General features: G+C 37.7%; 1 protein-coding gene across 1 annotated transcript; it reads left to right on the top strand.

Moving 5' to 3' along the window:
• The first annotated feature begins 2551 nt into the window (after window positions 1-2551).
• On the top strand, window positions 2552-12173 carry LOC132286971 (glycine--tRNA ligase, mitochondrial 1-like). The gene is made up of 9 exons (XM_059789420.1): window positions 2552-3015; window positions 4186-4568; window positions 4737-4854; window positions 5486-5680; window positions 5815-6039; window positions 6549-6608; window positions 6683-6763; window positions 6968-7373; window positions 11784-12173. Exons 1-9 carry the CDS (start codon window positions 2836-2838, stop codon window positions 12014-12016), a joined length of 1881 nt encoding a protein of 626 aa, XP_059645403.1. The 5' UTR covers window positions 2552-2835; the 3' UTR covers window positions 12017-12173.
• The last annotated feature ends 2001 nt before the right edge of the window (window positions 12174-14174 follow it).

Raw genomic sequence — 14174 nt, 5'->3', positions numbered from 1 at the left:
ACTTCCCATTTTCATTCCCTTTACTTCTTTTTCCCTTTATTCTCTTGACCGCCTAAAAATGAGTAAAAGAATCACCTTAGAGAGCTAGTGAGTTCGAAGGCCAAAAGACCAACATTTTGTTGCACATTAATAAAAAAGTGAAAAATATATATTTTTTACGGGAAAAAAAAACCTCACATATCAATTTGCTCCACAAGACTGTTACTTTGAAGTTTGAAAGGTTAGACCGTATCACTAATTTAGAGTCATTGATAATAAGGGTGAAGTGCAAAAAACACCCCTTAAGTATGCTTATAATGCATATCACACCCCTCCCGTGCAAAAAACACCCCTCAAGTTTCAATTTGGTGCAATCAAGTCCCTCTTGCAAATTTAAAATCAAATTTGACTAAAGTACCCATAGTCAATAATTTTATAAAGAAAAATGATAGGTTTTCTTACGATTAATTATCAACTCTTTCTTCGAATACAACGTGGTTGAATCTCATTGGAACTCTTAAAAAAATTCCCGTAAACATCTCTTTCTCTTCGACTCATTCCCAACCACGTTATATTCGGAGGTGTAGTCGGCAATTAAAGTCGGAAGATCTATCACTTCTCTTTTATAAAATATATAAAATACAAAATTTTGTAAAAAGACCAAAAAGACAATAAACAGCCCCTGACTCTCATGCGACAGCCGGCATCGGCAAGTAAGGAGAAGATGGGCTCCGCCGTCATTGCACAGCTATCAGTCCAGCCGAGCTTCATCACAGCCGAAGCCACAGCCGAACCGAACCCATCTCACTTGCAGTCTATCTCCACCGGTCCACCGATCTAAAGCTCACTGCTGCACTCCGTCCCAATTTGCCTTTTCATCCATCTAGTCCGCTTCTGTCACTGCCGAAGAACTTGTGATTTTTGCCGGCGTTGTGAATCTGGCTGTGAAGAAGAAGCTCGGTGGATGGAGAAGAACCAACCAGCGACTATGGATACGGGGGTAGGTGGGCGGCCAACAAGATCTCGCGACGGTTATGAGCAAGGGGCGGTGGAATCGGCTGGACTGAACTCAGCCGTGATGAAGACGGCGGCTCGCGGCGTGATGGCAGCGATGATTAATATTGATGGCGATGATGGATGTGCACGGGTAGGAAGGTGATATTGTGAAATAAGGTTCGAATTGGGTTCATGGGATCGACGTATCACAGAGAAGTCATCATCAATTGCTTCGTCGCTGACGACGGTGGCAAACAGTGGAAGAAAACCCCATCTTAGCATACCCAAAATCAGAGATTGCAATTAAGCATTTCTTTGGAAGCTTTGATGCCCACAGGTGAACTCCGATACCCATCGTCATCGTCGCCGCCGCCACCGGTGCTTTCTCTCCACCCTCCTCTACAACCTCGTGCTCGACTCCTCTTTTCCTGTGACGCTGTGCAGGATGCATTTTTGTTCTTATGACATGATTGTTTCATAGTCTTCTTGTTTTACTCCTCTTAATTTTGTATGTGTTCTTGGCAAGTGACTTCTGAAATAGTACAGAAATATTAACAAAGTCTGATTCCGTTAAAGAGCAGCAGTTGATTACAAACAACACTTGGATATGCCTTTTCTTTCTTTTTGTTACACAAGTTCTACACATCTGGGCATGTTCTTGAAGGAATTTTTAATAACCACTAAGCAAACTACCCACCTCCGCGATGTACTACTGTATCGACCGACTTTCACTGGTTCAAGAAGCTCAACTCTTTCTCGCACACACAATTAGCTCCACCTTCAGAAATGCTATGTAATGATGGCTGCCATACCCTTGCTTTGGCTGCCGCCGCGGCAGCAGTAGCAGAGTTCCCTGTTGATGTCCTTGGTCGATGTTTTTCGTGTTTCGTCACCTGCAGTTTTGTGTATACACATTTAGAGAACAACTTTTAATGAAAGAAAAATTGAGAATCAATGTTTTTAACAAATTGATACAACTTTTAATAAAAGAGAAAATGAGAATAAATGTTGCGCCAAACCAACCTTCCAAATCATCTTGATTCGGTGATGATGAAGAAGAAGAAGAATGAAAGTAAATTGGATGCAGAGGAAGATGGTGGTGGGAGGAACTGGCGGCAGAGAGTAGAGAGTAGAGAGAGAAGGAAGGGTATTTTAGGAAGACTAAAAGGGCAAAATGGGTATTACAACAATAATTTAGGGGTGTTTATTGCACAGAGGGGTAATTTTGTATAATTTCAAAAGATTATGGATGTTTATTGCATACTTTTTTAATTAGGAAGTAAAAATATTACAAAAAAATATAATTCAGAGTGTTTTCTGTACTTCCCCTTTAATAATAATAAAAAGTGAATTCACAGTTATTATGCCGTATTCATGACAGATGCAATTCTCTGCTCCCACGTGTATCCAAAATTATCGAGAAAATTTCATTAGTGGCCCGAAGAGCAATTTCACTTTTGCACTTTTATGGTTTTTTCTTTAAAAAGAGTGAACTTATGCCTGAAAGATTTGGCTTCACACCTATAAATAGGAATACAAATAAGAATTTGGGATGCAACCCAACCCTAGGACAACTCTTTCAAGAGCTAACTTGGGCGCATAGTAGCATCCAGCCTTCAATATCCACTGCATAAAATACACTCCGCAATTACATCATCTCCACTCCCCCCACCACACCACTGTGTACTAAAATTCAATATTTTTAACTTCCCAAAAAAAAAAAAAAAAAAAAAAAAAAAAAATTCAATATTTTTGCTTTATCTGAATTGATATATTCATATCCATATATATAATTTTATACACAGAGAGAGACTCATAGTCTACTTCCCATCCGCCGCCATTCTTTGGTTTGGCCTGAAAATGGACGCAGCTCAAGAAGCCCACAACAGGGAAGCTTTCCGTCAAGCCGTGGTCAACACCCTCGAACGCCGTCTCTTCTACATACCCTCTTTCAAGATCTATCGCGGCGTCGCTGGTCTCTACGATTACGGCCCTCCCGGTTGCGCCGTCAAGTCCAATGTCCTCGCTTTCTGGCGTCAGGTAAGCAAGCTCCTATCACAGTACAATTTTGATTTTGATTTTTTATTTTCCCAATTCATTTGTGAACTTCTTTGTTGATTTTGATTTTGATTTTGATTTTGATTTTCATCTGGGTGTTTCATGAATTATCATAAACTTGAATAGATTGATGGATAAAGCATGTTGTATGCAATAATATCTGGGTTTTGTCCGTGAAACTTGTATCAGCCTTATAGTGTGATTTTTGATTCATGTTCTACAATGATTTGGTGATAGTGTAGATGTTGCCTTATGATATTATATTGGTCATGAATAGTTGTGACTGTGGTCAATTGGGCTTGTCATTAAGTTCTTATTCAATGATAGAATGTGTTACTTGTTCTGGATGAAGTGTTATTTTACCGTAATTCATTAGTTATATATACTTTAAGTTGAGGTTTGATGCTCCAAGTTTGATACACTGAATTGATTACTGAGATGTTTAACCCACAGGAAGAGGAAAAAGAATTATCTTAATAGCTGACACATTATTTACGAGAAAAAGAAGTAGATAATAGTGACACATTGAGTTTGGCATGCTAAATTACGTTTATGTTATGTTTGGGAGCACCGAATCGGTGCTTTGGATTTGGAATTGGAGGAAGCTTAGCTCAAATTTTGTACTAAATGTTCTCCAATCCCAAATCCAAGTCGCCAAGTCGGTGCTGCCAAACATAGCATTATTATCTTGCGCTTTCTGAGAACTATTTGCTGCTTAAATTTTGCATCTGTGGCAGTTCCATGTTTCTTGTAGACTGGCTTAGTTGCCCGTGCAAAGTATGAACAATCTAAATGAAAGTTTGTCAAAGTGTATGCCTATCGCAGCAGCTAAGCAGCACATATACATGTGTGTGTTTGTGTTTCTACATATGTTATAGTTTGCGTGGGAACTCCTTTCATGCTAGGAACTATGTTAAGTACTATTCCGGGTTGTTAGTTGAGGGCTTGGTTAGAATCTTTGCAGTCATGAGTTAATCTTGTAGGACTCTTCTGTTTCTTCCCCCTATATGTTGTGTTTTGTTGCACATTGATTGTGGTTCTCTGCATGATGTTGTTCAGCGGACTTGTTATGATAAAGAAGTCCATCATGTGGTTAATTGTTCTTTATCATACATATTTTTGTAGCTGACCTAATCCCCATTATTATTGCAGCATTTTGTTCTGGAAGAGAACATGTTGGAAGTTGATTGCCCGTGTGTGACACCGGAGATTGTGCTGAAGGCATCAGGTCATGTTGATAAGTTCACTGACCTCATGGTTAAGGATGAAAAGACCGGTACATGTTACCGTGCTGATCATTTGCTAAAAGACTTTTGCAAAGAGAAGCTTGAGAGGGATCCAAATCTTCCCGCAGAGAAGGCTGCAGAGTTCAGACATATTCTTGCTGTGTTGGATGATCTTTCTCCTGAAGAACTGGGTGCAAAGATTAAGGAATATGGCATTACTGCTCCAGATACAAAGAACCCTCTTTCTGCCCCCTATCCTTTTAATTTGATGTTTCAAACCTCAATAGGCCCATCTGGTTTGAGCCCTGGGTAGGAATACTATTAGGCTGTTTAGACTCTACCCAAGTTGCCAGAAAACTTGTAATATTTACCTGTTATAGTAACTCTAGGTTTTTTTAGGTTTCAATTGATTTAATTTCCCCAATTGTTGGGGGCCTTTATTATTGTCATTATTTTATAAGATATTATTTGCTGCAGGTATATGCGTCCCGAGACAGCACAAGGAATTTTTGTGAACTTTAAGGACTTGTACTACTACAACGGCAACAAGCTCCCTTTTGCTGCTGCTCAGATTGGTCAAGCTTTTAGGAATGAGGTATTGGGTCTTCTTCTAACTACTACACTGTTGTATGCATGCATTTACATTTATGGTTGTTGGTATTAGTTTTGTCATTGAAAGTAAGATTGATAACTAGCTCTTGATGGTGTTAGCTCATTGTCGTTGCTGTGTGATTAAGTTTCTTGTTTTGATAGCAAAAAAGAGTATGGTTGGAATAGTAGTAAAAGTACTAGGAGGGGGAGGAGATGTGTTAGTTCAGTAGTTTGTTGCATAACAAACGCTGTAGCAGCAGTAGTGGTATTTATACCTTATAGTGTGAACCCAAGAGAAAAAGAAGAAAGAAAATGCTCCAAGTCTTTCACTTGAAGAAAGAAAAATGACAGGAAATGACATGTTTGCCTAGATCAATGATTTTTGTTTTTTTTTTTTTTTTTTTTTTTTTTGTGTATGCATTGTGTGGACATGGTCTGCACCCCTTGTTGCTCTCTAGTGAATTGCTTTTATCGTTATAAAAGGATCATTGAAAATTGTCCACTTTAATTTGCATAGTAAATTGTGTCTTTGTCACTTACATTCTTCCATTTCCTTTTAAATGTATAATAAATGTTTGACGTTAAAAATACTGTATTCAATCTAAATCTTGTAGTAACTTTAAAAAATATTGCAGATATCTCCACGTCAGGGTCTCCTAAGAGTACGTGAATTCACACTGGCTGAAATAGAACATTTTGTGGATCCTGATGACAAGTCACACCCAAAATTTTCTGAAGTTGCAAACTTGGAGTTTTTGATGTTCCCAAGGGAAGACCAGGTGTCTGGACGGCAAGCAAGAAGAATAGCAATTGGTCATGCAGTTTCTGAGGTTGGTCTGATATATATATATATATATTAACACACACATACACACACACTCTCTCTCTCTCTCTCTCTCCACCTATATATGTATACATATAGCCAATACTTTGAAAAACTTATTGGCTGTCTGCTGTTGGTCAGGCCATTGTCAACAATGAAACACTGGGCTATTTCATAGGGAGAGTGTATCTGTTCTTGACATGTCTTGGTATAGACAAAGAACGCTTGCGGTTCCGGCAGCATCTGTCAAATGAGATGGCACACTATGCTGCAGACTGTTGGGATGCAGAGATTGAATGCTCTCATGGCTGGATTGAATGTGTTGGTATCGCAGATAGATCTGCATATGACTTGCGTGCTCACACGGTGAGAGTTCAGTCAGATTTCAAAGGAGACGAATTTGGAAATTTATAGACCTTTGAGAACTTAAGTCCCTTTTAGTTCAGTTCTTTGTTTTCAAAGAACTGAAAAAATAGACAACAGTTCAAAATTTCATGGTTATCAATTTTTTTGAAATTGTTTTTTCAAATCTGAGTTAAAAAATTGCCCAAATTCGTTTGACTGTGTTTTTCAAAAACTATTGTTTTTAGGAACTCTTTTCTAAGAACTGAAACAAAAAAGAAACTGAAACAAACAAGCTCCAAATATTTCAGTTCTATTGGATGAACTTATATGTGGTGGATAAAAATAATAATGCCATAGCGATTTCTCTCGCAAATAACCGTATATTTTCATTTGATGATAAAAATTGATAAATTAAAGAAGACAATGAATGATTGGACAAGATTACTGGTTTTTGTGCTAGTATTGTATTGGGAGAATAGCATGAATTATATTCCAAACCTCTGAGACTAACATTTTAAACTCTGTTGCAGGATAAAAGTGGTGTTGCCCTTGTTGCACATGAAAAATTTGCAGAGCCTAGAGAAGTGGAGGTTTCTTTTTATCTCTCTCTATCATGTTGAATAGTTTTGTCAAGTTCTTACAACTGTTTATTATACTTCTTCAGAAACTTGTTATTACTCCAGTGAAGAAGGAGTTGGGCCTTGCATTTAAGGGTAACCAGAAGATGGTGGTTGAAGCATTAGAGGTAAATTATCACTTATTTCCTTTTTTGGGTTAGTGATTTGCTTGTATCTGATGTGAGTTCTGAATGTCATTAAAGTTCGTATCCTTGGATGTGGGGAGGACTCTGTCCCTAGGACTGGAGACCCTAGAAGCGCAGACATATTGAAAGTAGTCATTTTTTATTTTTAAGATGATCACCTGTGCTTCATTTCCTGTTCCTATGCAGGCTATGGGGGAAAAAGAAGCCATGGAAATGAAAGCCACTCTGGAAACCAAAGGAGAGACAGAGTTCCAAGTTTGCACTCTCGGGAAAGCTGTCACTATCAAAAAGAATATGGTGATGATCTCTAAGGAAAAAAAGAAGGAACATCAGAGGGTCTTCACACCATCAGTGATTGAACCATCTTTTGGTATTGGAAGAATAATCTACTGTCTCTTTGAGCATACCTTCTATACTAGGTCTAGTAAAGGTGGCGATGAACAATTGAATGTTTTCCGCTTCCCTTCACTTGTGGCGCCTATCAAATGCACTGTATTCCCATTGGTTCAAAATCAAAAGTACGAGGAAGTTGCCAAACAAATTGCCAAATCATTGACTGCCGCAGGGATCTCATATAAGATTGACATAACAGGTGTGCACCTAAAAGAATATCAAGCATGTTGACTACATATTTTATGTTATTATATTTCTGCATGTTTTTTTGTTGCATATTTCTGCATGCATTTAGTATATCGTTGTTATTACAAAAACAAGTATATTTCTGCATGCATTTAGTATATCGTTGTTAACTTGAATTTAGTATAACCTAATCAAGTGTGAGATTTTTCTCTATGCTGTTTTAAGTTTGCGAGTAACAAACTTTATTATTTGGACCCAAAAGCATGCACTTCAGCTTATGTTGTTATTACAAAAACATGCAATAGTATATTGTGTTCTTTTGTTAACAGACCTTATAAAGTACTAATCAAATCATGGTAAATGTTTAGAATGGGAATCCAAACAAAATAAAAGCAGTTAAATATTGTGATACTTGGCTTGTTTTGTTGGATACCTTGATCTTCACCCATATCCTTTAATAACTCCAATTGGCATTTGTCACTCTATTAAAGAGGGCTGAATTGTAACCTGATTACTTTTGTTTGTAAGAATCGTTTGTGAGGGATGTGATGGCACTTTTATTGCTGGAATTCCTTTCGTCTGTTACCTCTTGTCATTTCTTTTATTTGTAATTGAATTTTTTATTTTTTAGAAAAACAGAATATGTCTTGCTACCATATTCTTTATGTTTAGTTTTTGTTTTAAAATTCAACATTTTTTTTGGGTCTATGATGATTATAGCAATTTGTGGAATAAACATTGGTTAGTAAATAAATTAATATCAACGGTTAGTTCTTGCCTTCTCAACTTCTCATTTAATCTACATAATTCCCTTAAAGAGAGTGATGCTGTTACCAAGACCAATTCATCCATGAAGGGTAAACATTCTATCATTATGTCCGAATCTGACCTATTATCCCACCATGCACTTGACACCAATTGAACTTGGCGCAGTTAAGTCTGCTTTTATGCTTACCTCAGTAACTTAGTTTCAGTGCAACAGATTGTTCCAGCCCTGGGACTTGGCTTGTGTATCCATCCTAATATAACCTTGCTTGTGTGCCTTTTGTGGTCTATGTTTCTTTTTTATAGGTTGGGTTGGGAGGGTGAGGTTGTACTAGTGATCTATGGATTCAAGTCTATCACTACATGTATGAATGTTCAGTCTGTTTTAATAACCTGTGCTGCTCAGATGAGACTTGGTTACCCTTTGGCCAAAAGAAATGCAAACTACATCACCAAGTTTTATTTCCCAAAGGAGGTTGAGGGTTTGACTAACACTTAAAGACATAGTAGTTGTATCGTACCTAAAAACGAAAGCAAGGAAGAAAAAATATAAAGATTCAAACCATGATCCAATTCCCATTCTGTTATGAATTAACCTAACATATTGGTTAGTTTTATATTAATACTGAACATTAATAAAATAATATATTTTGTTTAAATAGAACTACAGCTGATTATATGGAATGTAACTTTAGTAAAACTAGAAATACAAGTAGGTTAGTAATGAAAATTGATGGTTTAAGAGGTACCAAAGAAACATTTCTGTTACCTAGGTTTGATTATGCACGAAGAGAGGGGAGATGATGTTAAATCATTTAATTAAAGCAGTATGGGTTAAATGGAGGACTGCTTCTGTCATCTTGTGTGATCCCAAGTCCCATATGTATACCTCTAAAATTGAAAGGTAAATTTTAAAAATAGCTCTTAGATCAATCATACTTTATGAGACAAAATGTTGGGTGTCTAAAAAACAATATACTCATGAAATAGTCTGGTAGAGATGTGACTGTTGAGATGGATGTGTGGCAAGCAAAAAAAACAAAAGGAATTGAACACACCCTTTAGATGGTAAAAGTAATACTAATTGGAGATAAAATTGTAGAGAATTGATTGAGATGTTTTTCCAGCAGCGATGACCAATAGCTGCACTGGTTAGGAAAAATGGCATGTTCCTTTCTAAGGGTAATGCGAGGGAAATTGACATGTTCCTTATTGAGGGTAATGCTAGGGGAAGGGAAAGACTAAAACTAACATGGTTTGAGATGGTTAAGAAAGGTATGATAGCTTGTGGTTTGACTGAGGTTATGGACTTAGATTGAAATGGCCAAAAAGGATTCTTGTATTCAACTCCAAATAATTGGGAAAATGGCTTTGCTGAGTTGAGTGTTTTATGATTGCACATGGTGACTGTTATCGCCTTGATGACGATGCAGTAACATGGGATGTTCAGTTTGGAAGACCAATTTAGGAATTGGAAGGGCTGGGCACCAAAAGAGAAACACGAAAAACACATCCATGTGGCGGAAATGCGGATGTTAAGATGGATGTTAGGAACAACTAGGAAAGATGGGATTAATAATCAAAGGATTAGGGAGAGACTAGGAGTGGTGCTTATTAGCGAGAAAATAAGAGAGAGCAGACTTATATGGTATGGGAATATTCAACGAGGTATAGATGCACTCGTGAGTAGAGGAAGATTGATTTACACAGAGGGCAAAAGACAGAGTGGTTGATCAAAACTAACATGGAATGAAGTGATAAGAAATGATTTCAAAAAATTAAATTTAGTAGAAGATATGGCTTATAATAGAAAAGAGTGGAGAAAGAGAATCCATGTGGCTGGCCATGGCTTTATATGGCTTATAATAAAGACACCATGGCTTTATATGGCTTATAAAGGCAAGGATGATGAATTAGAAGAGGTCGTAGTCTTCTTTGATTTGATTTATTGGCTGCCAACGAATAGGAGGGTGATGATGTGTGGTGCCGGGTGGGAGGCAAGCATGGTGTGTTTGCGGTTAGATCTTATTACCACGCGCTTCCGGGATGAGGTTGTATTTCCATGGAAACGGTGTAGAGAACTAAAGCACCCCCCTCAAGGTGGCATTATTTTGGGTGGACAATGGTGTTGGGAAGGATCTTGACCATGGACAATTTGAAGAAGCGGCATCAGATTGTGGTTAATTGATGTTGCATGTGCAAAAGGGATAAGGATTGTGTGAGTCATCTTTTATTGCACTGTCTAGTGGTGAGAGATATTTGGGCTATGTTTTTGGCACTGTTTGGATTGCAGTCGGTGTTGTCAGCTTCTGCTATGGAAACTCTCGTCTTGGAGGGGATGTACAAATACAATGGGTTGACAAGCTCGAGACGCTTGAAGGGTTGGTCCACTATGTATATGGTGGGGTTTGTGGAGGGAAAGAAATAGGAGAATCTTTTGATGGTGTGGAAGCACTGATGTGGGTGCTGAAGCACTTTTCTTCGAGTTTATATGTTGGGGGTGTAGGGTGTATATGTACATTTGTAGAGAATTTTATTGATTTTTCAGAAAACTTGAGGGTGTAGTGATGTTTTCTTTCGTGTAGTTGTTCCTCAGGTGCACTCCCTTTGAGTGTCTTTTGATGAAATCTTGTCAATAATAATAATGAGATTCAAATGTGGGTGGGTCCCATATAGTTATAACAGGATTTGGTTTATATTGACCAAACACTTCTTGGTCTAAAGACTTGAAACTGTCATAACACAACCTTTTTAATTTTGTTATATTGGTGGGCCTGTCCTTATTTGCCTGCACTTTCTGCCTGAGTAAGAAAGCTGAAATAATCATATCTTAGATTCTTAATACATATATACATGAACACTTTGGGTAGGAATGTTAGTTGAATCATTTAGACAGGAAACAGCCATGTCTGCCCTGAAATGGAGAGGTTTCTGGAGGTCTTAACTGGATAGTAGGCTGCTTCCAGGACAAGTATTTAAACCCAATGAACATTTGGGGTAGGGTAGGAGCAAAAGGTTTAACCCACCGCACACCCCCACCCCAATTGCATCAGCTACACACAAGTGAAGGAACCATGTATCATGGGGTAGGGTAGGCAAGGCACTAGTTCTTTGTCCCACATAGATGATAATTAGAAGGTCAAGGCTTCTATAATGGAGCTCCCTGCACGTCTTTCTACCTGTCCACATGGACAGTCAAAACCAAGGGGCATCAGCTGGATTGGGATCAAAAGTTTTAAATGCATTCTGCATTTTCAAGGTTTGAAATATTAAAAATATACCTAGCGGGGGAATTTATTATTATTACTTTATTTCTTATTTTTTAAATCCCCCCCCTGCCCATGCTGTGGTCAGGAAAAGGTTGCCCCATCCCAAGGCCTATTGCCATCCCTGTTTCTTGATGGATGGATATGTAAATTTTTCACATGAGCAAACCTTGATTGGCAGGTGCCAATGCCAATCGTTGCGTCATCATGGTATGCTCAATGCTGTTGTCCTTCAAGTTTTTGGGCTACGTAACTTAATTCAGTTGTCTTTTGGCCAGAGACAGTAAGTGTTTGTCATAGTGTTATGTAGATCAATGCCATCGATGATTTGATGAATTGTTCAGCTAATTAGTTAGATACAAACTGTTCATATATGCATTTATCTATTGCAGGCACATCAATAGGGAAGAGATATGCAAGAACAGATGAACTTGGGGTTCCCCTTGCCATTACAGTGGATTCAACATCCTCAGTGACAATCCGGGAGAGGGACAGCAAACAACAGATTCGTGTTAGTATAGAGGAGGTGGCATCTGTAGTTAAGGAGGTGACTGATGGTCTGAGCACATGGGGTGATGTGCAGTGGAAATACCCGACTCATTCATCAGTGTCTGCTGATGATTGAACTTGATAGATAAAAACTCATCTTATTAGCATAGAAGATATTTGATTTTGTCAAATTGGCTTTTGTTATACATCAGTGACCTAAAATGTATTATCATCTAGACCAAGTGAATGTCTTATGTCACACAATACAAAATGCTGGCTCCTTTGAGATTCAATATCCAAGTATTTTGCACATATACAGAATCTAGTATCTTAACACACTGTATCTCAGCCTTGCATACAAATTCACTGTTTTCTAATAAATAAACGACTTTCACCGTGGAATGACTAGGAAATGGCTTTTAACATGTGTTCGATATGAATGGATGTATTTTGTTCGAGTCGATTACCTACTTGAAAGGACCTGTGGTGGGTAACAAGGTTTGTTGATGGTTTTACATGTTCTACAACTTGGTGACTTGGTTGTTCTTGTTCACCCAACCTTGCTTGTGCAGCTGATTACGCTGGGGTTTTGAGCTAGAGCAAATTTTAACTGAACTATCTTATTCCTGGTGGTCATTTTTATGAAATTGTTGTGTTGGGGATTGAGCTTTTCTGGTTTTTGGTGTAGGGTATAATGCAAGTCTCAAATCACATTTTTTCCCGACATGATACAGTCTTAATCCCGTCTAAGTTTGCCCATTAGAACCCATTCCTTGATATGAAAAGGTTGGCAAGTGAAATAGGTACACAATTACTCCTTGGTATCCACCACTCTTTGAAGTAAAAGCAAAAACACAATTTTTTCTGTGTCTACGTGTGCCCTTTTATTTATATATATATTTTAATTGTTTTCATATGGTTGGCTTGCTTGTGATTTAAGGAGAGGTGTATGTATACACTTGCAGACCTAGTTACAATAGTCTGCCCATAAGTGAGTTACTAACCTAGTCTCCCTAAAGTTTGTTACCACCTAAAGTAGCTTGCTTGTATGTAATCACATATTAGTTGGCTCCATCTATCACACACCAAGAATGTCCAATTGCTGTCTGAAACACCATTGTCGCACATAAGGTTCTATTGGGCCTTACTGGGACTTGAACACTTGATTTTCTTATGTGAAAGTAAGGGTTGTAATTCGTATTGGTGGGTCGTGTTCGTATCGTGTTAAAGCATGTGTATTCTGTTAAATGGGTCGACACGAATACGACACCATTATTATTCGTGTCAAGAAACCTTGACACAGATACGACATGATTATTACATGGGTAACACGAAACGCGGAACTCATTTAATAAATGAGTCAAAATTTGGCACAATACGAAACGGCGCGACAAGACACTTTAAAGTCATTTCTGACACAAACAGAACATGTTTATTCAACACGTTTAGCTAAACAGATCATTTTTAATATGAATACAACATGTTTATTTGACATGTTTAAATAAACCGGTTGACAGGTCTAACACAAACACGACACATTTAATTACTGTGTCAATTCTGATCAACATGATTACGACACGAACACAAACACAAACACAATTAAGTTAAACTCAAATCCACTTATCCTATATTGTGTTCGAGTCGTATTAGTGTGTCGTGGCAAATATTGCCACCCCTAACCTTTGGTCTATTCAGCATAACTTAAACATATGCTAATTTTTGGTCATGCAAAGAAATGTACTATACTCTGGAAGTTAGGCGATCTACCTCTACCAAGGACATGTACTATACTCTGGAAGTTAGGTGATCTACCTCCACCAGACAAAGTTTTTTATTTTTTATTTTTTAGTTTTTTTCCTAGTTCGAACCCTTGACCTCCTTGGGAAGTAGGAGCCTTATACCGCTAGGCCACATGCCTGTTGATATAATAAAATTGAAAATTTAGTATAAATATTTAAAAAGCTGAATTTTAAGTACTCAAGTTTTGAAGTGGTAATAAAGAAAAATAAAGGACTTTTAAAATTTTACTATATTTTAATTATATTTATATTTTTAAATCATATTTAAATTACGCTATTAAACGTATTTAATTGAATTATGTCCATGGTAATTACAGCCCAAGACCAGAGCGAAGACAACACATCTTAGGCAGGCCAAAAAATATAAAAGGCCGCAGCCTAGCGCAGACAAAAAGTATGAGCCCAACACAAACAAAGAATACATGGCCCAGCCCAAAGCTATATGTATATGGCTTGGTCAAGGTGGGTCTGCTTTGACCCTAGAAAAGACGAAAA

Source organism: Cornus florida, unplaced genomic scaffold (assembly GCF_030987335.1).
Source record: "Cornus florida cultivar Cherokee Brave unplaced genomic scaffold, ASM3098733v1 CherokeeBrave_3.0.0_Hap2_Chr11, whole genome shotgun sequence".
In the NCBI taxonomy this organism is placed as follows: domain Eukaryota; kingdom Viridiplantae; phylum Streptophyta; class Magnoliopsida; order Cornales; family Cornaceae; genus Cornus; species Cornus florida.
Note: the sequence above shows the minus strand (reverse complement) of the source record. Positions and strands in the feature narration are given on the sequence as shown.